Source organism: Streptopelia decaocto (genome assembly GCF_964273445.1).
Source record: "Streptopelia decaocto genome assembly, chromosome: 16".
NCBI lineage: Eukaryota > Metazoa > Chordata > Aves > Columbiformes > Columbidae > Streptopelia > Streptopelia decaocto.
In genome coordinates, this window is record NC_138671.1 from 11,891,568 (window position 1) to 11,918,609 (window position 27,042).

Sequence of the window (27,042 nt, forward strand, 5' to 3'; positions counted from 1 at the left end):
ACGGGTGCATTAACCAAAGGCCAGCGCTGCCGGGGGGGTCAGAGCAGGTGGCACACGGATTTATTGATCGCTTTGGGGTGCTGGTGCCCCTGGTACCCGCCTGGGGTGAGGGGCACAGGGCGAGCAGGGTTGGGGGGGGCAAAGCGCTGCCATTTCCATCCTCCCTCTGTGCACTGGGTGGGCGGGAATGGCTCCAAGTAAAATCTCTATATTTTTTCTATATATATACAAATATATAATATATATATCTCTGCCGATATATATATATATCTCTCTTCTCTCTCTCTGGAAAGGATAAAAGGTTAATTTCTCTTCACATGCACAACCAAAGCCACCAACCCATGGGGACAGCGGGTGCCAAGGGACGCATGCCCTCGCCCACCGGCACCCCGAGAGCCCGGGGGGCCACATCCTGCATCCCCAGGTTATTGCTGATCAGGTCCCGTCCTGCTCCGGCAAACAAACGGAGGGGGAAGAAGCCAAAGAAATGAAATCCCGCTGCAAAGCGCTGGCAAGCTCGTTGTCACCTGGCCGGTACCCAGCGCCACCCACCATGGGGACACAGAGGAGACGGTGGCATCACCGCAGGACCATGGGTGCTGCGGGGTGGGGGTGGGAGGGGAGGCACAGGCACCCAGTTGAAAGGCAAAGTCTGGATAAGGCGAAAAAAAAATGAAATAAAGAGCAGCGACCACCCCCAAACTGGGTGCCTTGCCGGTGGCCCTCGGTGCCGGTGGCCGGTGCTGGCCCCTGGGTGCCACATGGGTGAGCTGGGGGCCAGGGACACTGTCATAGGGCTGTGCTCTCCGATTCCTCCTCCTCCTGCTGCTGCAGCCCCGAGAGTCTCTGCGATGCCTCCGGCGGGTCCCGGCGCATGGTGGCATCCGGGGGGACATGGAGCGAGGGGACCTCAAAACGGAGCAGACCTGCGGGAGGGCAGAGCCATGGGGGACACTGCGGCAGGATGCCTCACCAGGGCTGGTACCATGTTGGTGCCACCAGCAGGGATGTCACTGCTGCTCCCTGCTCTGTGCCACCCCATCCTGGCCAGAGCCTGTGACACCAGCACTGATGTCCCCGCATGCTGCCTGTGCAGGTGCCACACTGGGGCTGCACTGGTGCCAGGGCCTCAGCCCCCCTGGAGAACAGTGCAGCCTGGCTCTGCGGGGTCCACAGGGGCTCAGTGTCACCTGCACTGTCCCCATCTCGCAGGTCCCCAGAGGAGCAGAGTCCCCATGCCCAGCTTGGCCATAGCCAGGGGCTCCCAGCTGTGCCCTCACTCCCCCAGCCTCTGTGTCCCACTGTGTCCCTGACGCCACCTGGCACTTCCAAAGCATGCCCCGGACTGTCCCCTCAAACAGCCCCACTGCTGCGAGGACACCGTGGGGACACACCGCAACAAACCCCAGGGACAGGGAGGTTGGGACAGCAGCACTGGCTTGTGCTCCACGGGGACGATGACACCTTCCGGGGGACACTGCCACCTTCCTGGGGACAGTTCTGCCATGTCAGAAACATTGCCACCCTCCTGGGGACATCGTTGCCTTCCCAGGGTCATTATTACCTTGCAAGGGCCATTGCCACCTTCTTGAGTACATTGCCACCTTCCACTTGAGGATGCTGCCACCTTCCCAGTGACACTTCTACCTTTCCAGGGACATTGTCACCCTCCCAGGGACACAGCCAACTTTCCAAGGATGTTGCCACTGTACACTGTCACCTTCCTGGGGTCATCATCACCTTCCCGGGGACAGTTCCACCTTTCCAGGGAGGATGGCACCTTCCTGGGGACATAGCCAACTTCCCGAGGATGCTACCATTCTCGAGCACACTGTCACCTTCCTGAGGGCACTGCCACCATCCCAGGGATGTTGCCACTTTCTTGGGGACACTGCAACCTTCTCAGGGACATCACCACCTTTTCCAGGGGACATAGTCACCTTCCTGGTGACAGTTGCACTTTTCCAGTGACACTGCCACCCTCCCGGGGCCACCAGCACCACCGAACCCGGGGCCACCAGCAGCCGCCCCCCCGGGTTACCTGTCAGGGCTCCGTCCCCCGCGGTGTCCGTGCGGGGCAGCTCCGGGGTTTGGGGGGGGGCGGGGGTAGGGGGAGGCTGGGGGGGCGGGGGCAGCGAGGGGCGGGGCCGCGTTTTGGGGGTGGGGCGAGATTTAGGGGCGGTGCTGGCTGGCGGGGGCAGGAGCGGGGGGGGCGGGGGAGGCGGCGGGGGGGGCGGGGAGGGCTGCGGGGGGAACAGGCAGGGCCCCGGGGGGGGCGCGGGAGGGCCGTAAGGGGAGGGGGTGCTAGGGGGGGTGGGGGAGAGGCTGGCGGGGGAGGGCTGTGTCCCCCCCTGCGGCGGGATGGGCGCCAGCTTCTTGGCCACTGCGAGAGAGACACGGGGGGTCAGGGTGCGGGGGGGTCACAGCGAGCGGGACCCCCCCACACCCCCACACCCCCCGCCCCGCTCCTACCTTTGCGCGGGGCGTGCGGGCTCTGCTCGGCGGGCGCGGGGGGGGCGGCGGGCGGCGGCTGCCCAGGCCCGGGGGAGAGCTCCTTGGGCTTTAAAGTGCTGGGGGGAGACGGGCGGAAACGGAGCGGAGAGAGAACGGAGCGGAGAAGAGCAGCAATGAAATAACAATACTTGTAAAAAGGAAATTAAAGAAAAATTTAAAGAAAATAATAAGACAAAATAATAATTAAAAAAAGGATAAAAATAAACAATTTGAAATAAAATAATGCAAAATTTAAAAAAAAGTAAACAATAAAAATAATCAAATAATGAAAAAGGAAAAATAGAAATAAAGGAAAAATAAAATAAAATAAAATAAAATAATAAAATAAAATAAAATAATAAAATAAAATAGAAACAAGGAAAAGAAAATTATAAAAATAAATAACTTGAACAGGAAAATTGAAATAAAAGAATATAATGCAAAATAATACCAAAAGATCTGAAATAGAAACAAAAAATGGAATGCAATATTAAAAAGAAAAATAAAAGAATAAACATTAAAGGAAAATACAATAATATAAAATAAAAATATGAATTTAAAAAAATGGAACCCCCCCAAATTAAAATTAAAAAACAAATGAAAATAAAATGTAAATTAAAATAAAATTAATAATAAAAAATAGAAAAAGTAAAAGTAAAAAAAAAAAGGAAGGAAGGCGGCAAAGCCGCGAGGTCCTGCCCCCCCCCGCCCCCAGCCGCTCCTCCCGCTGCCCCCCGCGCATCCCGGGCAGGGCCGGGGGGGTCGCTCCCGCCTTAGCGCGTGTTTCTCGGCGCCCAGCCCGGCTGCGGGGCCCGGGGCCCCCGGTGACAGGTTCCCCCCCCCACCCCGGTGCGGTTCCCCGTTACCTCTCCGGGCCGAGTCCCGCGGCGTGGGCGGGGGGGCGGCTGCCCCGGGGGGGCGGCCCGGGGGGGAGCCAGATGGGGGAGCAGTGCCAGGGGGAGCGGGAGCAGCGGGGGGCGCAGGGCTGGGCGGGGGGGACGGGGCTGAGCGGCGAGGAGGAGGAGCGGGGGGGGGGAAGGCTCCGGGTGCAGCCCGGCCAGAGGGGACGGGGCCAGCAGTGGGGGGACAGGGGGACCCGCTCGTCCTCGGGGCGGGGGCGGCTGGACCCGCCGTCCAGCCAGGCAGACACCAGGTTAGCCCTGCTGCAAAATGTCCAGAAACGGCAGAAAAGAGGCAAAAAAACAAAAAAAGGAGGGAAAAATAATAAAAGAGCAGAAGCGTTGGCGAGGGGGGGACAGGGGAGAGCAGTGGCGGAGCCCTCGCGGTGCTGAAATCCCCCCACCTTGTCCCATCCACAGCATGACCCCAGCCAGGGCTGCCACCCCACCCATGGGTGCACCCCAGGGCAGAGCCCGGCTTGCAGGCTGCTGCAGCGCTCAGCTCCTCTTTTGGGCGCAGAAAAGTGGAATTTAGGTGCTTTCTCATATCTGGCCCATACAAATTACAGCCAGACACAGACTGTGGGCAGAGGAAGGGCTTCGGGGACCCGGGGCTCCTTCAGTCTTTTCCTTGCACCTCCAGCCCAAATTTCGCTACAGCCCAGCAACACCCAGGTGAGACAGACAAGGGACCCACAGGAAAATCCCTGAAGGTAGCACAGGTCCGGCGGGACAGGGACACTGCGGTGGCTGCAGGGATGCTGAGCATCCTCTGCCCCCCGGATGTGGCTCCTCTCTCAGGGATGCTGAGCATCCTCTGCCCCCCGGATGTGGCTCCTCTCCCAGGGATGCTGAGCACCCTCTGCCCCCTGGATGTGGCTCCTCTCCCAGGGATGCTGAGCATCCTCTGCCCCCCGGATGTGGCTCCTCTCCCAGGGATGCTGAGCATCCTCTGCCCCCTGGATGTGGCTCCTCTCCCAGGGATGCTGAGCATCCTCTGCTCCCACTGTCCCTGGGCTGCTGCTCCTCTGCCTGGGATGCGGAGCATCCTCTCCTGCTGCCTCCAGCATGGCTGGGGGGTTGTTTTGCTGCTTGATTCACACACAGAGATGACACCCAGGCTGGGGACACGGGGGTGCCGGTGGTCTTACCTTGTCCGCTCGGCTCCTGGGGGGAAGCCGAAGCTGGTGGGAGGTGGGGAAGGGGTGGCTGAAATATCCGGTGACTGCTCGGGAATGGGCGAGTGGGGCACGGCGGGGAGCTCGGCGGGCGGCGCGGGGGGCTGAGCGGCCGGGGGGGTGGACGATGCCTTGCGCACCCCCGACGTGCCTCGGCGAGCCACCCACGAGGTGTCCATCACCCTGACGCCCATGCTGGGGGGGACACAGAGACAGGCTGTCAGCCTGGTGGGAAGGGACCGCTGGCACTGTGTCGTGGCTCCTTTGGGGTGCCTGGTCCCTAAAAACTTCTCTCCCACCGGGAAGCTGCTGGGAATGAACCTCCACAGCAATAGGGTGGGGGTGGCAGTGTGGGACGTGCTTGTGTCACCCACCAGCCACCTCCCCCTTCCCCAGGTACCGGCAGGTACCAGCATCCTCCCAGTAACCACCCAGCATCCTCCCAGCACCACTGCAGAGGATACGGTACCTTTGGATTTTCCTAAGGCTGCATGGGCAGAAACACATGATTATTAGTGTAAAAAATAGCCCTAAAACCATACAATGCACAGGGTGCCTGGAAAAGGAGCTGCGAGGTCATGGGGCTTTGAGGGAGGGGGCAGGTGGCACAGCTGGAACCGGGCTATGTGGGTGATGGGGAAAGCCCTGGGAACGTTTTTTGGAGATGGGGAGAGCCCTGGGGGTGTTTTTTGGAGCCGACCTGACCGGCTGCAGTCCCTGTGAGATGCATGGGGGGTGGTCATGCACAGTGCAGAGCTTTCCCCAGGAGCAGAGCCCACAGACCTTGGGGACACCAGGGCATCTGGCACAGCCCCAGTGACATGCCACAGGCCACCCCACTCCCATCACCAGCAGGCTGGGGACAGACATCAAGCCCTGTGCTCACCTGAGCATCCCCAAGAGCAGGAGAGCAGGGGGGTCCTCCCACCCCAGGAGCACCGAACATCCACCAGCTCAGTGCCGCTCCCACCAAGGGTGATGGCAATGCCACTGTCTCCCTCTCCCAAAACCCTGGCCCTGCGGAGACCCTACCCATCCTTCTTGTAAAACTCCAGCATCATGTTGTCTGTGGCCACACTGAGGGGCCGCCGTGCCTGGTCGTGCTGCCGCCGGTCGGCGTGGTCCATGTCCGGGGAGGGCATGGAGCTGTAGTTGGCGTTGTGGTTGACGTGCATGGGGCTGCCGTAGTTCCCCGTCACATTGAACTCAATGTCTGGGGGGTGCAGGAAGAAAGGAGAAGGGGGGATGTTGGGTCGTGGGTCCTCAGTGAGGGGTGGGATGTGGGTATTGGCACTGCAGGAATTCTCAGGGGGTGCGGGAGCGGCTGGTTGGGCTCACTGCTGTGATGAGTCTTGCCAGATCTCCCCTTGAGCCCCAACCAAACCAAGGCAAGTGGGGGCTGGTGAAAATAAATATGGAAGCTCAGCAGAAGGACAACAGGACAAGGAATTACTGGAGAGAGTCCAGCTACAAAGATGGTGAGGGTCTGGAGCATTTTTCTTACAAAGAAAGGCTGAGAGAGCTGGGGCTGTTGAGCTGGAGAAGAGAAGCTGAGAGGGATCTGATCAATGGGATCAATATCTCAGGGTGAGTGTCAGAGGATGGACCAGACTCTGTTCAGTGGTGCCCAACGCCAGGGTGAGGGGCAACGGGCACAGACTGAAACACAGGAGGCTCCATGTGAACATGAGCAGAAACTTGTTTGCTGGGAGGTGCCAGAGCCTGGCCCAGGCTGCCCAGAGCGGGTGTGGAGTCTCCTTCTCTGAGACATTCAGACCCCCTGGACCCACCTGTGTGATCTGCTCTGTGACCCTGCGTGAGCAGGGGCTGCACTGGGGGATCTGCAGAGGGCCCTTCAGCCCCACCAGTCTGGGATGCTGTGATTCAGCTCCCGCTCCCCAGGGAGGGCCAGGGAGTCCCCCAGAGCCCACGCCCCCGCCATGGCCAGGGGACACAGCCTACCTCCAGGGAAGAACCAGTCTGCGTGCTGGATGAGCGGCTCGATGATGCCCACGATCTGCAGCGAGACAGTTGTCATCATCTCCGTCATGTTCCTGAGAGGTGGTGGGCAGCAGCTCAGCAACCTCACCACACCCTGGCCTTATTCCCGGTGGGATTTTTGCCCCCTCGACCTCCATCCCCAGCATCCCTGTGGCACAAACGGATCCCTTACCCGTCCGCCTGTGGCCAGAGGAGGTTGGGCCCCAGCACAATGGCCACATTGCTCGGTGTCATTTTATTTGTGTCCTGGTACTCGGTCAGCTTGGCCAGGAATTTAATCAGGTACCTGGAAAGCAGAGCCAAGATGTGTCGGTGTATCAGAATCACAGCTGCCCTGTCCCCTCCCCGGGTCCCACTGTCCCCAGGCTCACCTGATGTTGTTGTAGTTGGCTTTGGGCAGCTTCTCGCAGGCGCTCCAGAGAGCATGCAGCCGCTTCTCCTGCTCTGGGATGCTGCGGAGAGGTGGGCGAGAGGCTCATCCCCATCCCCAACCCACCCTGCGGCTTTTGACCCCTGCAGCCCTGCCTTTGGGGACCCAGCCAGACCCTTGGGCTGCTGCCAACATTATGTCAGTAAATTAACCCCCAAAACTCAGGCAAAATGAGAAGGAAATCGTTCAGCTGCAGGGTGGATGCTGGTCCTCTCCTCACTTCTGTGCAGTCCCCCCAAGGTTTGTCTTTTGGGGATGTATTCGCTTTGGAAGGGGAAATTACTGCAAACAGTCCCCCAAAACAACAGCCCTCTCCCCCATGTGCCACCCTTGGGGACCGTTCCCTCCATTGAACCACCACCATGTCCCTGCTGTGCTCCAGCACTCCCAGGGCAGGTGGGGGACATGGTTAGATCCATATTCAGATACCATCGAGGTGGGTCCCACCCCAAAAGTGATGCTCCTTTTCTTACCTCCCTCTGCCCCTCTGTCACCTCCCATGGTGGCACAGGTTGGTGCCACCTCAGCTGGCCCAATCCTGCTGGGTTTGGGGGTTCCAGGGTGCAGAGCACCCCAGCAAAGCAGGCGGGAGCTCCCTTGGCCAGCTGTCCCCAGGGTCAGCGCACCTGTCCAGAAATGGCACCAAGGGCTCACCCTAAGCTGCTGAGAGAGCTCAGCCACCTCGGCCAGGGTGCTCTGGACCATGGTGGGGACACCATGGGGGACATCACGGTCATCCTTGCTGCTGGGAGCCATGATGTTCAAGGAGCATCACTGGAATCCTCCAGGCTCTCAGATTCCAGAGGAAACATCCCAAATGCTGTGAGCCACATCAGAAATAACTCATGACCCCCAGACCATCCATGGGGACCCAAGATGCCACCCCCCGTGTCACGGAGGAGTGGTGGAGATGCCCCAGACTCACTTGGAGGCCTGGATCCACTCCTCATACAGCTCAAACGTCATGAGGGGCTCTGGCAGCTCTCGCAGGTAGGACTTGAGGGCTCCTGTGACACACGGGGGACAAGGGCTCAGCAACGCAGGAGGTGCTGCGGGTGGCACTGGCCAGCAGCAACCAAGCGGTTTTGCTCTTCAGCATTTTGACTCCCATCCCTCCCCACCCACATGTCCCCCAGCACCCGTTAGTCCCTCCAGCCTGGTGGAAGTTCCCACAGAGCCTCTCCTGATCAGCATCACCTCATCAGCGTCACCACCCTCATTAGTGTCACCAGGGCCCTGAGGTCACCTCAGATTACAACTGCATCCCTGTTTTCTTCCTCACTTGTGCCCAAAAGTGCTGCTCAAGCCCTTGGCTGGAGGGGACATATGGGTTGGGGTTTGTGCTCCTTGGTGATGGCAACTCCTAAATGTCCCCACTGCCACCAAGAGCTCTATCTCTGCACCTGCATTTGTCCTCCTGTACACTCTGTCTTTGCTGTTCAAAGGCTTTGGAACAAATCAGAGAAGGGGTGAGGTGGGAAGGGACCACTAGATGGTCCCCTGGTCCCACGCCCTGCTCCAGCAGGACCACTCAGAGCTTGTTGCCCATGACCATGGCCTGATGGCTTTGGAGTATCTCTAAGGATGGAGACTCCATCACCTTCCTGGGCAACCCATGCCAGTGCTCAGTCACCCACACAGTGACAAAGTGTCTCCTGATGTCCAGAAGGAACCTCCCGTGGTTCACCTGGTGCCCATGGCCTCTGGTCCTGGCACTGGGCACCACCGGGAAGAGGTCTGGCTGCTTCGCACCCTCCCTGCACGGCTTTATATCCATCCTGAGCCTTCTCTGCTCCTACTGTCCCAGCTCCTCCAGCCCTTCCTCCTAGGAGAGATGCTCCAGGCCCTTTGGCATCTTCACGGCCTTTCACTGAACACTCCATTATGTCCAGGTCTCTCTTGTTGCACCCAGCACTGGACCCAGCACTGCAGGTGGGGCCTCCCCAGTGTTCAGCAGAGGGGAATCACAGAATCATTTGGGTTGGAAGAGACCCTCAAGATCATCAAGTCCAAACATAACCCTGGCACTGCCCCATGTCCCTGAGAACCTCATCTCCGACTGTCCAACCCCTCCAGGGATGGTGACTCCAGCACTGCCCTGGGCAGCCTGTTCCAATGAACATGAAGATGTTAATCACACACAGTACCAACTACACCGCTAGTTACCGGCCTCCAACTAGACCCCACACCGGCAATGACCACCCTCTGGGTCAGTGCCTGGGGGCTGCAGGGTCCACCACAGCACCCCCGCCCCGAGGAGCGGTACCTGCGATGGCGTGTGGGTCAGCCGAGTACTCCTGCACGTCCACCACGCAGCAGTCCAGTGCAGCCTTCAGCTTCTTCAGCTTGGAGGCCGAGGGAGCCACTCGGAAGAGACCCTTTGCAGAGGACACAGGAGGGTGTCAGACAAGCTTTGGGACCGGCGATGTCCCCAAAGGCCCCCCGGTTCCTCATCCCCCTCCATCATGGGCAGCGGCGGGTGGCGGGGCGCGGACGCACCTCCTCCTGCATGCCGCACTCCAGCAGCATGGTGACACACGCCTCCACCGGGAAGGCGATCTCCCGCCCGCTGACGGCCAGGTGCTCCTCCAAGGGCTTCCCGAAGGACGGCTTCTCCATCCACGCCTCTGTGACGGGCAGAGGGGGTGACAGGAGGGGACAGGACTGGATCCAGCATCCCCTCCCCAAAAAGGCGCTTGGATCACAGCATTTTGGCAGCAGAATATTCCATGTGGATGTTGTTAAAACAACAGGACCCCACACCGCTGTCCTGGGTGGCTCGGGAAGGGCTTTTTAAAGATGAAATCCAAACAAAATGTTTTCCAGTTACCACGCAGGACATTTTCAAAGGGGCTGGATAATGTTTTCTGGAGGGAGCAATCACAGGCAAACCTTTGCAATATATTCCCCCTTCTTCCATCACAGTTTAAGGCAGGAATATTTTGTGGGATTGAGAGAAAAAAATAAAATACAAATGACTCCCTGCTGTGCTGCAGTGATGGCAGCACCCCAAGCCCTGCCCCGGGGAACACGCTGTCCTCGGGCCATCGCGTGGGGCTGTCCCCAGCCTCGGTGTCCCAGCCCCAAGCTGCAAAGCGAAGCTCCCAGATCCCACCTTGGTGCTGGGTTCCCCCCCAGTGTTGAGCTCAATATTCTGGCAGGTTCTCTCCCCATCCCCAGGACGCTGGTTGGATCCTGTGCCCTGCGACTGAGAGGGATGGGATGGGATGGGATGGGATGGGGATGGGATGGGGATGGGGATGGGGATGGGATGGGGATGGGGATGGGGATGGGGATGGGATGAGATGGGGATGGGATGAGATGGGGATGGGATGAGATGGGGATGGGATGGGGATGGGGATGGGATGAGATGGGGATGGGATGAGATGGGGATGGGATGAGATGGGGATGGGGATGGGGATGGGATGGGGATGGGGATGGGGATGGGGATGGGATGAGATGGGGATGGGATGAGATGGGGATGGGATGAGATGGGGATGGGATGAGATGGGGATGGGATGGGGATGGGGATGGGATGAGATGGGGATGGGATGAGATGGGGATGGGGTGCCCTCTCCAGCGCCAGGACAGGTGGGATGCAGATTGTGGAGCACAGGAAGAATGCTCAGCTGCAAACCCAGCACCACACCACGGGGTGACAACGCAACCGCTCATCACCACGGTGAAGCCCCGCACGGCTCCGGCGTGACACAGAGCCCTTGGCCTCATGGGTAGGAGCAGGACAGAGCCCACGGGCACTTACCCTGCTGGGCTTTAATCTGTGGCAGAACATTCTGCAGAAGTGCTAAGGATTTCCGATGGTACTCTGCCTGGACCTCGATCAGCTGTGGGGAGATGGCACCAGCTGTCACCCCCTGGCCTGGTACAGAGGAGTCTCGTGGGGATGGGTGGCACTTACGGTTTGAAAATAGTTTGCATAGTCTACTTCTTTGGCCACAAAATTGTACATGTCAGCCGAGAGCTGGTCCTGCAGAGAGCAGAGAATTAGTCACTGTCCCACTCGTGCCACCCTGATGCCACCATGATGGCCCTTTCTGAGGCCACCGGCAGGGACCAGCTCAGTGACAACAGGAGTTAGTTGGAAACAAGCCACAGCCAAAGGCTGCACATCCCAGTGGGCTGAACAGCACAAATTAAAACCCAAGAGGGTGAAGACCAGGATAAGAGGAAAGGCTGCAGATTTTCTGCGGTCCCCGGGACCTGAAGGTCTCCCCATCCCAGCAAGGAGCGGCCCCCCGGTACCCTGCAGATCTCCACTCTGTTGGCCGCCTCCTCCATCTCCTCCCGCAGAGCGTCGGCTTTGGCGCCCGAGGGCTGCAGGTTGCTGGCCAGACCCGAGGACTTGGCCGACTGTTGCCACCTGCGGAGAGAAGACAGAGCTGTCACGGGGGGACGGGGACCTGCGCAGAGCAGTGTCTGGAACCCAGGGCCCCATCTCAGCCACCACGGTCCCCAGGGCTGAGCCCATGGAGATGGTCCCAATCCAGGATGGGGTGCAGCACCCACTCCCAACCTCAGCATCCCCACTCCCCACAACTGGTTGCACGCACCCAGCTCTGATAAAGCAGTTTATTTCAGTAGAATGAGCCTCATCCAGGCAGGAGGAGAGAGGAAGGTGATAGAAGAGCCTGGACATGATGTTGGGGACAACGGACACCTCCCAGACCTCTCCCCAGGGCTTGGCCAACTCAAGGACAAAACCCAGAGTCCAGCCCAAAGTCCCACCACAGTGTCTGGGACACAGAACAATCCCAAGGGACAGCCCTGTGCCATCCCAGTACTACTCTACAGCCGCAGGAGCACCCGGCTCTTTGAGCTCATGTAAGAACTCACCCAGGTAGGGAAAAGAGGAAAAAAAAAAAGATTTGTGCTAGTAAAAAGTACAGGCAAGGAAAAGGGATCTGCAGATTCTGCAGATGAGCAGAAATCTTGGCTCATCACAGAGCTTGGCTTCAAGGCACATGGTGACACGGCCCAGACTTATTGTCCCAAGGGAGCCGTGGTACCAGGGCTATGGGACGTGCCCTCCCTGGCGCTACCCATCACTTGGGAGTTTTTCTGTTTTATAAAGCAGCTTTGAAGCTGCTTCTTACCGTGTCCTGGAGGAGTCCATGTCCAGCACAAGCTTTGCCAAGTGCTTCCTCTGCTTTTGGATATTTGGGATTTCCACCTGCAGCAACATACAGGAATGGGAGGAGATAAACACCCTGGAGAGGTGACAGGGACAGGGGGAACCTGACTGTGACACTGCGAGATTGGGCTGGTGCCAGCCTGGTGGATAAGGATGGAGCTCATTAGTTTAACATCATTAAGGAGATGGCACCATTTGTCCCTCCTCCATGTCCCCACCTGGGCTGTGTCACCCCCCCGACATCCCTGACTGTGGAACCCACATCCCCGAGAGGAGCATCCTTGGGGGACCAAAGCTCCCTGCACTGGGGAGCGGGGGGAAGGCACGAAAAGGGCTTTTGGGGACGGCAAGTATGAAGCCCCCATGCACAGACACCGCTTGGAAAAGGAGACAGAAAAGGCTGAAAGCCCTGAACACCAGCACAGAGATAAAGCTCTTGTTTTTGCTGGGGAAGAGAAAATCAGAACCAAGCCTAAGACATTTTGTGAGATGTTAAAGCGGGGCCAAAAAGTGTTGGGTGAAATAGAAAAACAAAGTTGGCAGCAGAGGGGAAAAGGGGGAAAAACTTTATATAATATATCAAACAAGAATGGGTCAGAAATAAGAGTGTTAGTACCTCTGCCTTCGGGAGAGGCAGAAAGGAGCACGGGCAGCGAGAGCGGAGCCTGGGGGGACGATGGCCCCGCAGCAGCCCAGCGATGGAGCAAACGCTGCCCCGGGGGAAGCTTCAGCAAATGGCTCCGAGAGAAAAGTCACTCACCGGGGCCAGGAACCAAACACACCGCTGGAGCAGCAAAACCCTGCGTTCCCCGGGCTTGTTTGGGGTGTGAGTCCCCAGCACGGTGACACCCTGAGCCCAGGACCCCCCCCGCCGCTCACCTCAGCCAGCACGAAGAGGGGCTCGATGACGTCCCGCTCCACCTGCAGCTCGAAGTGGATGAGCTCCTGCGCCAGCCTGTCCTCCGCCTCCCCGCACAGCCGCAGCATCTTCCTGCAAGGGCAGCGGCAGCGCTGGGCACCGCAGGGGACAGGCAGCCATCCCACACCCACCAGTGTGGGTGACGGCCACCCAAAGCCCCTGGGGGTGGCAGCAGTGGTGTGGGACAGCGCTGCCTTGGCAGGGCGATGGAGGGAGGGTGGCAGTGCAGGGACTGTGGGCATCCCGCGTGTTAGGAAAATCTCGTTTCCTGACTTTTGTACTAATTATAGTCAGAAATCATACGGACTTTCTTAATATAGATTATATTGTATAGTGTGTGACTAAAGGACCCCAACTTATCACAAGGAGGAGAAGAATAAAGAAAACTTCTGGACTATAAAGGTGCCTATAAGAAGGAAGGGGATAGAGTTTTGAGCAGGGTCTGTTACAACAGGACAAGGGGTGATGGTTTTAAACTAAAGGAGGGAGATTCAGGCTGGACATGAGGAAGGAATTGTTGGCCCTGAGGGCGGTGAGAGCCTGGCCCAGGTTGGCCAGAGAGGTGGTGGCTGAACCATCCCTGGAGACATCCCAGGCCAGGCTGGACGGGGCTCTGAGCAACCTGAGCTGGTGAAGATGTCCCTGCTCATGGCAGGGGGGCACTGGGGAGCTGGGAAGGTCCCTCCAACCCAAACCATTCTGTGATTCTATAATTCTATGACTACCAAGATCACACCAGCATCCCAGCCCCTCTGACACTGCTGTGAAACCCCTCGTTGTCCCACACCACAGAGAAAGAACCACAGCAATTCCCAGCAACAACATCCCAGCATCATCCCAGCTGCAGCAGAGCAGCCAGGCCCCCTTACCCCAGCAGGGAGTCGTCGCCCAGCACAGCCGATCCCTCCATCAAACACTGTGCCAGCGTGGTCAGCGGCAGCTTCTTCTGCAAAGACAGGGCTGCGTTCCCCACCACACCGTCCCCCGGCCCCCCGGCCCCGCCGCAGCCTCACCGAGCGCTTGTCGGCGTCCACGCCTTGCTGGCCCTGCAGACATGCCGTCAGCTTCTTGTGGGTGCTGTGCGAGACCTGCTTCACCAGCTCCAGCCGCTTCTCCACCTGCGGACAGCGCTGCCCATCACCGGGGTGTCCCGCCTGGTCCCGCACCCACCGTGCAGGGACATAAGGGACTTCTTGGTGGTCAATCAAAGCCATTTTCATTGCTGCTGTATCAGATGCAACGGCCCCGGAGCCCAGCACCCCTGCGGGCAGGCATGCCTTGAGGTTTCACCAGGATGATGCTGCCCCATCGCAACCCCAAGGGCCAGATCCAGAGCAGCCACATGTCCCTGGGCAAGGGCAGGAGCTGTTTGACAAACCAAACCAGCTGCAGCTCCAACACAGGGCTGGAAATTGCCTTATTTGCCTCTGCATTGAACAAATTAACAATTTAATCCCAAAACTCAGCGAGATGAGACATTAAATATCAGCAACCAAGACCTGCTGAAAACCAAAGCTGAGAGACTCAGGGAAAACATGGAAATCTCAAAGTCTGGAAACAAAAAAGTCCCTAAAGTTTGAAATCTTGGGAAATGATCTGCAAAACAAAATACTCCCTGCCCGGGGGCAGCGTGGGAAGCGCTGAGGCCACAGAGAGGCCTTGAGGCACCTCGCAGAGCCCGGCACTGCAGCCAAGCTGCCCTCCGCCACTGCACTTATAGCTATAGAATCATATGTATTACATATGCTAATATAACAATAATATGTGTTAGACACTATATATAAAAATATTTTATATATATAACGAATAGATCTCTATGACACCCAGCTGAGGCAGAGCAGCCTTTGCCATCTCTGCAACATATACACGATCCTTCCAACATATACATGGACGTGTGTGTATATATATATATATATATATGTATAAAAAATTTTTATATAAAGTATGCATACTATTTGTATATATGATCATCATCATGCGCCCTGCCCATCCCTGGGGACAGCAGGACATGTCATCACTTTTGCCAAGAAGGTTGGACCAGATGATCCTGGAGGTGCCTTCCGACCCAGGATTCTCTGAGTCTCTCATTCTGTTCTGTGGTGGCCAGAAGGAGCTAAAGGTCACTCTGCAGCCACTGTCACCCGCAGGTCGCTGCCTCCTGTCACCAGCATCCTTGCACTCCGGTTTGCTGGCTGTTCCTGCACAATTTGCTACCTGATAGCAATGGCATGCACCAAATTCCCAAGCCGGCAGGTAGAAATACACCAATTTACCCTCAAAATAAGGTTTTGAAGCGGATCCAACAGCAGCCGGCCTGGCCGCCACTGCACCGTGATGGAAGAGGAAGGTGAGCACCCTCGCCGAGGGCTGGGCACTGGTTTTGCTCATCTGTGCCCGAGTTACCAGTCATGATTTAGAGAATCTGTGAGTTGGAAACCTCACAAATGCAGTGGTGGATTTGGGAATTCATGTCCCTTTGCTGGCACCTTCTCAGCTGCCTCCATCTCCGGAGCAAAACGCACCGAGCTGAGATGTCCCCGAGAGACCATGACCTGCCACATCACAGCCGTGCTCCAGGGCACCACGTGAGCTTTTTGGCTTGGGCTGTTTTGCTGAAGTCACCCAAACCATCAGCTTTATGGGAAACCCAACCCATCAGCTTTGGGGACTGTCCCCTGCTGTCACATGTACCGCCCCCCAGGGCAGGTTCTGCAGCAGAGAGGGGAGACCCGGGCGCCCGCAATCCGGCCAGCGGTATCACATCGCCATCCCGACAGAGCCAAGACTGGATCAGATTCCAGCTGACCTGAAAACCAGGCTGGGAAAGGGCTGGGAGGGCGTGTGGGAGGGAGTCGATGCCGCTTCCCACGCTCCCAACCTCCTCCCAGCTCCTCTCATCGCCGCCGGGCACCACGGCACTGACCAGCTGCCACATCCCACACCCACGGGGGGGTACCCGGGCACCCAGGGTGGGCTGGACCAGCTGCAGAGCATCTCACCTGCAGGAGATCTTCACTCAAAACCTCCGTCTTCTCAGCCCTGCGAGACAAGAGAGAACACTCAGTGTTGGCGAAGGGTCCGGCACAGGCGGCAGCGCCGGGGCTGCACGCTGCGGTACCGGGCACGGCTGAACGTGCTCTGCCATCCGGATGCAGCCGGTGATTTACAGCTCTCTGGGTCCACCAGCCATCACCTCATCTGCTAAATAAGCAAAGGATGGAGCATCTTCATGGCTCACTGTGACCGTGCCACAACCCAGGGTCCTCCCCTCACCTCCCTCTTACTCCTCCATCATCCTCAGCAGAACAGGGATGCCAGATTCCCAGGAGAACGCGGAGGAGCGGGTGTATCTACGCACACAAGCAGCTCCTGGGGCTGAGCCGGGGATTTCAAGGACACAACCCGTCTGCACGCCTGAGCCGCTTCGCTCCGACGCAGCCACCGAATCTGCAGCGGCAGCTGCCACCCGGGGCTTCACCGCAACCCTCCCTGCTGCTCGTCGGAGCGGATTTACCGCTCCAGAGCTCGTGTTATCGCTGTGTGTGCTAGGGAGGAGCCGTGGATGCAGGAAGAGACACAAACCCGCTGCCAGACCCTCCCCGGCCCCGCAGCATCCCTGCCCGCGCAGCCCCGCGGCTGCTCAGGCTCAGTTAAACCGTCACACTCCGGATCATTTGCTCATTTCTTTATGTTTGTTTGTTTTTTACCATTTTAATGCATCATTTCTCTTTGAAAAATGACCTCCGTCAAGATGCGCTTGGGCAGAACTGTGATGTAGTCAATTAGTCCCTAAAAATTCATTAACAAGTAACAAAAGCTTGGTGCTCTCACCTTTCTTAAAATAACACCTTTATCGCCTGAGCCCTGGATGCTTTCTGCTGTCCAAGCGGCTTTCTCAGCTTTGAGAGACTAAGTAAAGTATTGAAAAAGGACATAAGGAGCAAGCACCAGAGGAGCCGGGTTCAAAGAGCAAACCCGGCTCAGCAGCGGCGCCGGGCAGGGCCAGGCTTGGCCTGTGGGCTCATCCCCAAGTACACAGTGTCCAAAGACGTTTAAAAAGTGTAAATTAACTGCGCTAAATCTGACGTTGTCCCAATGTCTGATTTAAGTTGGTTTTAAAAATGAAAAAAAAGCTATTTATTTTTTTCTTTTTAAAAGAAAGGGGTTAAATGAACGCATTATAATATCTTCTATCTGAAATGCCAGTGATGTGCTGGCCACCTGGGAGCAGGTTTTCCTCCTCTTCTGAAAATCGCCTGTGCTATCATCTACAGACAGGGCTGGAAAAGCTGCAGAATTAGCAGAAACGGGGAAAAGAGCAGCAAATACTCACTGGCACAGCCACCGCGGCCGTCCCCGCTTCCCCGCTCGGGGTATATTTAGCATCCCGAAGGAGGAGGTGGCAGGGAAGCAGGCGAGCAGCGCGCACCCCTGCGCAGGCAGCGCCAGCGCACATCGCAGCTCTGCACCTCAGAAACCGCTGCCCAACTTCACAGAGGCTGGAGGAGAACCAAGTCCCTGCATCCTTGCACCGTTGGGAAAACACTCCCCCAAAAAGTGATGTTTTTCGTGTGTTTTCCCCTCTTCCAGCCGAGCTGCTGGATAGGCTTTGCACATCCCATGGTCCCACACCAGCACATCTCTCTCCCAGCAGCCACAAACCAACACGTGCTACGCTCTCACACACATTTTGGAAGCAGAAAACAACATTTCAAACAGGATAACAAAAATCTGCCCTCGTTTTGCTTTTCAGCACATCATCAGCATGAGACACCTCAGTGTCCCGCAGCCACAGCCCCGGCACGGACACCCGCGCCAGCCCTGCCACGTCCCGGGACGCTCCGTCAGGCTGTGGGGCCTGCCAGAGATTAACTTGGCTTTAAAAACGGGGGCAAAAGAAGTCTGCAGCATCTAATGGGCAGGAACAACCACAGAGGCTGCTGGAGCCCCTCGACAGCCGCCCAGGGCCGGGCGGAGTGACAGGCACACAGGGGGAGCGCAGCTTCCCTGCCTGGTTTTGGCGTCTGCAGGAGCCGGGATGCTCCCTCCTCCCCTCCGGCTTGTGATGGGGATGGGGCTCTCTCCGTGGTCTCGGGGACACGCCGCAGTGGCACAGGGCTGGATGTGGCACTCTGGTGTCACCTGTGGCAGCGGGAGCAGGTACCACGTCCCCAGGCATCCCACTGCTCCCACGCCTTGTTGTGCAGAACAGGGCAACGTGTGTCCCCACAGGGTGTTTTTGCAAAGCCAGAGCAGCGGACAAGTCTCCTGCCTTGGGGCACCTGGACCCTGCGGGTGATGCCACCAGCAGCAACAGCCAAGAGCCTGGTCCCGGCTCCACCGAATGCGGTTCAGCAGCTGCAGGCAGGACAGATCCTGCTCCTGTACCCACGCACAGTCCTGCTGACCAGTGTCCTGAAACCCCCTCTAAAGCTCCTTATTAATTTTCAAGAATGTATCAAATAAATACAAATAATTGCCCTTGTCTCTGCACTTGCACCAGCAGCACTGCAAAAACTGCAAATAATATCCAGGAGTGTGAGAACTTGGTAGTGCCCCCAAACCCACAGAGCGCCCAGCCCAGGCTGCTCCGCATGGTCACGTTTTCTGTAAAGACTGAAAAATAACGTCATCCTACTGCACTGACATCACGCTGCATTACACCTCCGTGCTAATGCCACCGGGAGAAATCCCATTATATCCCTTATGTTTCTAAAGTCTCAGCCTAAAGTTAATACGGTTTCACAGGAGCTTAGATGGTTTTATGAGCCATCCTGCGAACCTGCAGCAGGTGACGCTTGGCGGCAAAACACCAGCATGCGTGTCCTGCCAGGGAGCAGCTGGGGACACGGAGACTCTCCTGCTCCTCCTGCCAGGGAGCAGCTGGGGACATGGTGACTCTCCTGCTCCCCCCAGGCTCCATCCTGCCTGGGTAGGGTGTTTTTTGGGTGCTGAGCACTGGCTGGCACTCAGAGATGCTCAGGGAGATCCTGGTGTCCCAGTGTCACCTCCCTGGTACCCAGGGGTTTCCCTGGGGCACCCGGGGGGATGGAGAAATATCATCCCACTTGCCTTTTATTGGAGCCGGTTGGTAGCATCTTTTCGAGGATTTTGGCAAAGCACCTTCAGCGGGCTCGGCCCTTCCTCTTCAAAAAACCTTTCTGGTTTGTGCTTTATTCTCCCTCCCTGCTCACCTCAGCATCCCACCCACGGACAGCTGTGCGTCCCCATGTCCCCCCCAGGCCCTCTCACCTTGGCTTCCCATCCCCAGGCAGAACCACTCGCTGAACCCCCTGGGATTCCGGAGCCGCAGCTCCCGGTTTGCTCTCGAGTGCTCAGTTCAGACCACGCGGGAGCCCAAAGCACAGTGCTGCTTCTGAACCTGCAGCCCTACAGAAACTCATCAATAGCGTTGAGAGGAACCAGTTCGGATGCAACTGACGCTGGGAAACGCGTCGCGCTCCAGCAGAGATGCTCTGTCTGTTCCAGCCTGGCATCTTGCTCCCAACGAACGAACCCCCAGCCCCTCCAGCCCACCCCAGCACCCACCAGTCCATCCTCAGCATTTCTATGCACCAGTTTAAACCAGTGTCAGCTCTGGGTAATTCCTTTCACCCATTCATTTTCATGTGGGTGTTTCCAGCCTTGTGTCTCAGAGCTCCCCCACTGAGCCACAGCCTTTCTTGGGGAACCAGAAACTGGTTTTGCTTATGCAAGGTGACCTCGGCAAACAACAGCACCCAGAAGAGGGGGCAGGGACCCCCCAATTTCCCTGGCTGGTCCCTAATCCCCCAAAACTTCATGCCTTAGGAGTTATGTGCCTCCTGTGGGAGCAACCCTTAGCGAGGCAGACAAGATTACTGGCTTTCAGCACTTTCATCTTTCCTTTAGGCAAATAAAAACTTGTTCCTCCCTTTCCCCTCCAGATTTCCACCCCAAAGCTGTTTCTCTCAGCACAAATCCAGACAATGCTCAGCCTCAGTCAGCATTCGCATCCCTGCAAACAGCCAGGAGAAAAGGACAATTAATATGGAGAGTTGAAAGCAAACGAGCAGGGGATGCAGCTGCAATTTGGTTGGGCGTTCACTTCTGCAAAAAACTAATTGCTGCCAGCAGGAATCAACACCAATCAAGCAAATTAAGTTGATTTCCAAATAAATACTACATGAGCTGCCAGTGTCTTGACCTGGGGAGCTACAGCAAAGCTGGTGCTTCTCTGGAGTATCTCCCAATGTCAGATATCTCTATCTGGCTGGATCATCCATCACCAGCATCCACCCTGTGTCCCCACCACCATCCCCCTTCTGATGCTCAAACCACCCAAGACAAGGAGCTCCCAGTCTTGGATCTGACCCTGAGCCAGCAAAACTCAAAGCATGACGGGGATTTCACGGTGACATTCTGTCTGAATGGGAAAACCACCATGCCCAACTCGGGCAACACTTCGGCTGGTGTGGAGATGGGCAGGAGCCAGGACGTGTCTCTGGAGGTCAAGTGTCCGTGATGCCCTGAGAAGGCCTTTGCCCATGCCTCCTGCGCAAAACACCCCCTTCGCCCCCATGCCTGGCCACCCCCTTGCTGCAACATGCCCATAAATATGTCCTCACTATTGAAGTACTGATGCCGGCTGTGTCTTCCGATCTCTATTTGCTCCAGCCTAAAAATAGCCTTGTGGGCAGAGGGAGGCACAAAAATGCGGCCAAGGTCATCCTGCGGCAGGAGGGTTAACCCCCCTGGACGGGTATGTCCTGCCACCCCACACGGGGATGAGGATGGTGCCTGGCTCCATCCCGGTCCTGCTGCATCCCCCTCCTGTGCCGCCACACGTGCCTGGGGGCTGGTACCTGCGGGAAAACGCAAGGTCCTTGAGCCCCCAGAGCTCAGAGGTGAGGCTGGTGCGGTGAGGTTCAACCACGCAGCTGGATGGAGGTGGAAGCCCCTCGGGTCTCATCCGGGCAACCCCTGGAAGCGCCGGGCACTGCGCTCCGGGCTGGGTACTGCTCCAAGGACCATGCTGTCCCAGGGCCGGCACTGGCTGAGCGCTCCGGCCACCACGTCCCCGGGGACACGCAGCCCGACGGCTCGTAACCAGGATCCAGCAGAGGCCAAACGGGGCCGCGGATTTTTTTTCCAGTGCGTTTTTAGCAGACGAGAAGCGAAACATCAAATATTTATATCCTCAAATCGCTGCTCAGATCCCTCGGGGAGACAACTGCGAGCTGCAACATCCAGCGAGACGCGGTGAGACGGCCCCGCCGGCGCCTCTTCCAGCGCAGCCCAGGCGTGTCCTGCCCCGGCGGGTGACTCGCAGTGACGGTCCCTGTGTCCCAAAGCCACAGCTGAGGGCGGCAATGCCCACCCAGCGGGCACGGGGCCAGGGCTCGCCCCAGCAGCCAGGCTGGAAAAGTGGGATGAAAGGAGTGGGGAAGGCTGGTCCAGCTTTCCTCCGTCCTTCTGCCCACCACTGGGAAATCCAAAGGACTCAAAGCAAAATGGGGGATGGAGTTTTAAAGGCAGAAAAGCCTTTTTTCCTCATCTGCCTTCCTCCTCGCTCCTGGTGCATCCCCAGCAAAGGAAAACCCACCCCAGGGTTCCACCCTGACCACACTGCAGTCCCCATTTGAAAACCACAGCGAAGCCCCGGGCCCGGAGGTTGCTGCTGCGAGGACAAAACCTTCAGGCTGCTCCATGAATACTGCAGTTTGTCAGCGCTGCCGCCTCGCCAGGAGGATAAAAATATCCCCCGGGCTGTGAGGATGCTGCTGGCACCATCTGAGGGGTGCGGCGGCACTTGGTAAAGCCAAAATCCCAAGGAGGGTCGGCTGACGGTGAGCCCCAGCAGCCCAAAGTGCAGACGGGGAAACCAGCTATTTAAAGCGCGTTGTTCCCTCCTGCAAATCCCCTCAGAAAAATCCCAGGTGGTGGTTTTATTCCCTCTGTCCTTATTTCATACAAGCAGAATAAGACATCCCTGTTTCTTGCAGAATATTCTTGCTGCACCAAGAATAAAACCTCGGTGCTTAAAGGCTTTACATTTACGTGCAGACGTCCTGGTGCTTGGAAAACCATCTGCCCTGAGAGCCGCCAAAGTGACGTGCACTCTGAAAAGCCACTGCTGTCCCCGGCATGAGGGGTACGGCTTGGGGATGCTCAGAAAGGACCAGGAGGACAAAACAACCCCCGCTCACAGCGGCACCGTCCTCCCCAGCGTCCCCCGCAGTGTCCCTCCCAGTGTCCCCCCGTTGGGCAGCACCGCCGTGCCGCTCCCCATCCCCATGCGCCTGTTTTATTCCTAATGGGGAAAAGAGATCATACTGAGCCAATTCTAGAAAATTCATGGGGTTCTTCTGCTGCTGGAGCCAGCGCTGCCACACGCGTGTGCGCACGGTCCCACGGCCTCGAGGTGAGGACACGGGCTCCTGACAATGGAACAGGTGAATAAATAGAATTCATTTTTTTAAAGTGCTTTGCAGGGAGCATCTTCAAAATGTTTTACAGCCATTTAGCGATTTCTCTTCCCTTTTTGCACCCTGTGGAGCTATTATGGCGCCCTAAAGACCAGGGGGGAAGTAATTCTCCCGAAGGTTGGGTATGAAGCGCAGGTCTCGCCTGGGATGAGCATCGCCAGTTCTTTGTATCTGGTGAAACAACCTAAACAACATAAATAAAGTGCCCAGGGCACAGCAGAGCACAGTCTGCTCCGGTTGGCCCTGGCTGACCCTGATCCTGACCCTAACCCTGACCCCAGCCCTGACCTTGAGCCCGGCCCATCCCTGCTGTTCCTGCACAGGTGACCCTGTCCCTTGGCCACCCCCCCCGCCCCCCCGCACAAGTGCCAGCTGTGGCCACCTCGCAGGGACAAAGGCTCCTCCTGCCTGTCCCCTGCCATGGGACCCCAGTGAGCCGCTCCCAGGGGAGACAAAACACCAGGTTTCTATGATTATTCCTTATTTCCATTTATTATTCCTTATTTTCATTTATTATTCCTAATCTCCATTCATTACTCCTCATTTACATTAATTATTCCTCATTTACATTAATTATTCTTTATTTCCATTTATTATTCCTTGTTATTCCTTATTCCCATCTATTATTCTTTATTGCCAGCCAGCTGGAGAGGGCTGCTCAGGGCTCTGCAGTGGGGAAGAGGGATAAAGAGTCAGCCCATGCTCCAGACAGGACTGACAGAGCCAGGCAGAGGAAGAGGATGGTCCCTGAGCTCCTGCCGAGCCCTTGGAGCCTCCAGCCACCCCGTCCCAGTGCGGAGCAAAGAGGGGCCCACACACCCCCCCGTTAAACCAGCCTGAAGAGCCGGCAGCGCAGGCAGCCCTGCAGGCAGCAGTGCCAGGGCACTGTCACGAGCCGCCGTCGCAGCGAGCCCCTAAGAGGATTAGGGGTTTAGTGGCTCCGAGCCCCCCCGGCCACCATCCCCGCTCCCCAGGCTGCCAGTCGGGCGCCGCAGGGACCCGGCGCGGCCCCGCGCTCCCGGGGATGCGGGAAGGAGGATGAGGATGCTCGCCTCGGCAGCGGCACCATTTTGAAGGCGTGCGAGCAGTGCCCGGCTCACGTCTCCCACGCCGCGGTGGAGGGACCTGGGGACAGCCCTCCCTCCCCTGCAGCCCCCAGCCGCGCTGGAGACGCGTCAAACCTCCTCCGCCTGTCCGGAGAGCAAACACAGCCCGGTGCAGACACAAGGAGAAATTCACACGCTCTGTCCCCAAAACAGCCTCCTCCTGCTGCTCCCCCAAGGGAGCTGGTCTCCCACACCATGTTCCCTGTACCACACTCCCACGCAGTGCTCCCACACCATGTTCTTGCATCAGGTTCCTGTACCGCACTCCCACACCGTGCTCCAGCACCATGTTCCTGTACTGCATTCCCACACCGTGTTCCCACACCGTGTTCCCACACCGTGTTCCCGCACCGTGTTCCCGCACCACGTTCCCGCACCGTGTTCCCGCACCGCACTCCCACACCAGATTCCTGCAGCACGCTCCCAAACGTGTTCCCGCACCACGTTCCTGCCGCTGTGCCGCTGCACCGTGCCGCCGCACACCGTTCCCGCACCACATTCCCGCACCGTGCTTGCTCCCGCACTGCACTCCCACACCGAATTCCCACACCACGCTCCCGCGCTGGATTCCAGCACCTCACTCCCAAACCGCGTTCCCACATCCTATTCTTGCACCACGCTCCCGCGCAGTCACTGCAGCCCCGGGATGGTGTCCTGCGGCCACCCCAGCCCTGTGCCCGTGTGCTGGGGCAGGAGCTGCTGCCACCCACCCCCTCCAGCCTGGCTGAGGATGCAGAGCCAGCGCGGTGTCCCCATAACCATGGGGGACACGGTAAGGGGGGATGCAGGGAACGCCAGCAGAAGTTCAAGCCCTCGACTCCAGGAGGGGATGCTGAGCCTGACACCCCAGCCGTGGCAGTGCCAGCGCCCCAGTGCCGCGCTGGGAATGAAAACATAAATAAAGCCCCCCCAGCTGCAAAATCTCCAGGAATTACACAAGAGCCACCACCAAACCCTGTGTCTAGCTGGGAACTGGCACACACAGGCATCCCCGTGGGCCTGGCCCCTCCACCCACGCCCCAGTGCACCCCCTGCACCCCTGCCCCACAGCCAGCCAGGGCCACCCATGGGTGCTGGGGGGGCGCAGGCCAGTGGGCCACCCCACAGCACCAGGGCTGGGGTGTCCAGACGGCAGGTGACCCTGGGACACAGGGAACGGGCAGCGGGGCAGGCAGGGGCGCAGCAGATAAAGGGGGCAGTGGGGCAGGTCAAGGGGGCAGTGGGGCAGGGTGTGTGCAGGAGGACAAGCAGGGGTTAACAGGCAGTGGGGCAGGGGCGCAGAAGATAAAGGGGGCAGTGGGGCAGGCAGGGAGCAGGCAGGGAGCAGGCTGTGGGGCACGGGGCAGGCAGAGGGGTGGTTGGGGTGCAGGCATGGAGCAGGCAAGATGAGGGCAGCAGGGCAAGGGGCACACGGAGCAGGAAGGTTGAGGGCTGGGCACACAGGCAGTGGGGCAGGCAGGCTGCAGGCAGGGGCAGCAGGGTGGGCAGAGTGTGGGAAGAACAGGGGCAGCAGGAAGAGGGCAGGGAGCAGGCAGGGTGCAGGAGCAGTGGGGTGGCAGGAGGCAGCCCGGTGGGTGGGCGGGGGATGCGCAGGGGCAGTGGGGCAGGGAGGGAGCGGGCAGGGGGTGGGATTAGTGGCCGTGGGGTGGCAGGGTACAGGCAGGGAGCAGGGGCGGTGGGGCAGGCAGGGAGTGGGCACTGTAGAGTGGCAGTAGGGCAGGCAGGACACGGGTGGGGTGCAGGTCTGGGGCAGTGGGGCAGGCACGAGTGTACAGGGAGAAGGGGCAGCAGAACAGGCAGAGAGGGGGCAGGATGCCGGCGCAGGGGGGCAGGCAGGACATCGCTAGGATGCAGGATCAGGGCAGGGAGAGGCAGGGTGAGGGCAGGGCCCGTCCCCATCCCTACCTGCCCACGGTCTGGTTGGCGAGCTGGCGCATGCGGTTGAATTGCTTCTTCATGGTGGCGGCGGGGCGGGCGCCCCTCGCCCGGGCAGCGCGGGCGGGCAGCGGGGGCCGCGGGCCGCCCCTCCCGCATCCTCGCCCGGGCTGAGCCGGGCTGGGCTGAGCCGGGCTGGGCCGAGCCGGGCTGGGCTGAGCCGGGCCGAGCCGGGCCGGGCCCGCCGCCCCTGCGCGGCTCCGCGCCTCCGCCTGCGTTCCGCGCCCCCCGCTCCGCGCCGCACCGCCCCGCACCGCCCCCGGCCGCGGCGGCGATGGGAAATGTAGTCTGGAGCCGCCCGCCCTGGAGGGCTCTGCCGGGCAGAGGGGCCCTTGGAGCGGGCCTGGCCCCGAGCATCCCCCAGCATCCCCCAGCATCCCCCCAGCATCCCCTGGCATTCCTTGGCAACCCCAGCATCCCGCCGGCATTCCCATAGGATCCCCCTGCGATCCCCCCAGCAGCCCCCATCACTGCTCTCCAAAGCCCTGCGGATTTGGGTCAGTCAGGGCTGTGGCAGGTTTAAGCAGCAACTCACTGCTGCGTGTCCCTAGACACGAGGAAGGAATTGTTGGCGTGAGGGTGGTGAGAGCCTGGCCCAGGTTGGCCAGAGAGGTGGTGGCTGAACCATCCCTGGAGACATCCCAGGCCAGGCTGGACGGGGCTCTGAGCACCCTGAGCTGGTGAAGATGTCCCTGCTCATGGCGGGGGAGCTGGGAAGGTCCTTCAACGCAAACTGTTCTGTGGTTCTATGGGAGGAGCAGGAACCTGCCTGCAGCCTGTGGGCAGGGCAGCAGGAGCCAGTCCCAGCTGGGACAGGGCTGGGGTGGCTGGGACGTCACCACCCAGCTGCTCCGTGTCTGCTCTGCACACCCCGAGGGGAAGGATGGGTGATGCTCACCCTGGTACCATCACCCCAGCTGCCTGCGCAGGGCCCGCACAGCGCTGAGCCCTGGAAGGGCAGCTCCGCCCATAGTGGCATCACTCAGTTTAAAGGGCACTTGATTGATTTAACTTCTCTGTAGCTTCTTGGTGAGGAATAAAAATCTCTTAGGCACTGATCCCTGTGACCGGCTTAGCAAAAGCTCCACTAACACTCTCTGAAGGCACCTGCATCCTCCCCATCCCACTCTCTCCATCCTGCATCTGGATCCGACCCCCAGTGACGCCCTCGGAGGGCAGTGCTGCCCGAGCTGTGCCAGCAGCCGCTCTCTCCACAGCAGCAGCCAGGCTCGGGTAGCAAGAGCACTTGCGCAGCCCCTGCACTGGGCTGCGAGATCCACTTTGAAACACTGCTACCCCCAGACAGTTTCCATATGTCCATGTTTCACTCTGCTAAAATGGGGTCAGGAAACCCATGCTCGCTGTTGGACTCTTGAAGCATCTGCTCCATCACAGCCGCTCAGCCCTCGGTCTCAATCTTCCTGTTTGTGAAATGGGGCTAGAAAGGTGCTCCCGGGATTTT

The 27,042-nt window shown here is 58.6% G+C and overlaps 1 protein-coding gene across 1 annotated transcript; it reads right to left on the minus strand.

Moving 5' to 3' along the window:
• Positions 1–147: 147 nt before the first annotated feature.
• On the minus strand, positions 148–25,603 carry ARHGAP44 (Rho GTPase activating protein 44; the record flags this gene model as incomplete). Its single annotated transcript, XM_082067184.1, has 21 exons — positions 148–926; positions 2,042–2,383; positions 2,473–2,570; positions 4,544–4,765; positions 5,040–5,057; positions 5,603–5,783; positions 6,533–6,624; positions 6,744–6,857; positions 6,943–7,023; positions 7,927–8,008; positions 9,268–9,379; positions 9,501–9,628; positions 10,765–10,846; positions 10,921–10,989; positions 11,265–11,382; positions 12,116–12,192; positions 13,033–13,144; positions 13,942–14,018; positions 14,086–14,190; positions 16,072–16,111; positions 25,551–25,603. 21 exons carry the CDS (start codon positions 25,601–25,603, stop codon positions 790–792), a joined length of 2,340 nt encoding a protein of 779 aa, XP_081923310.1. The 3' UTR covers positions 148–789.
• Positions 25,604–27,042: the final 1,439 nt, after the last annotated feature.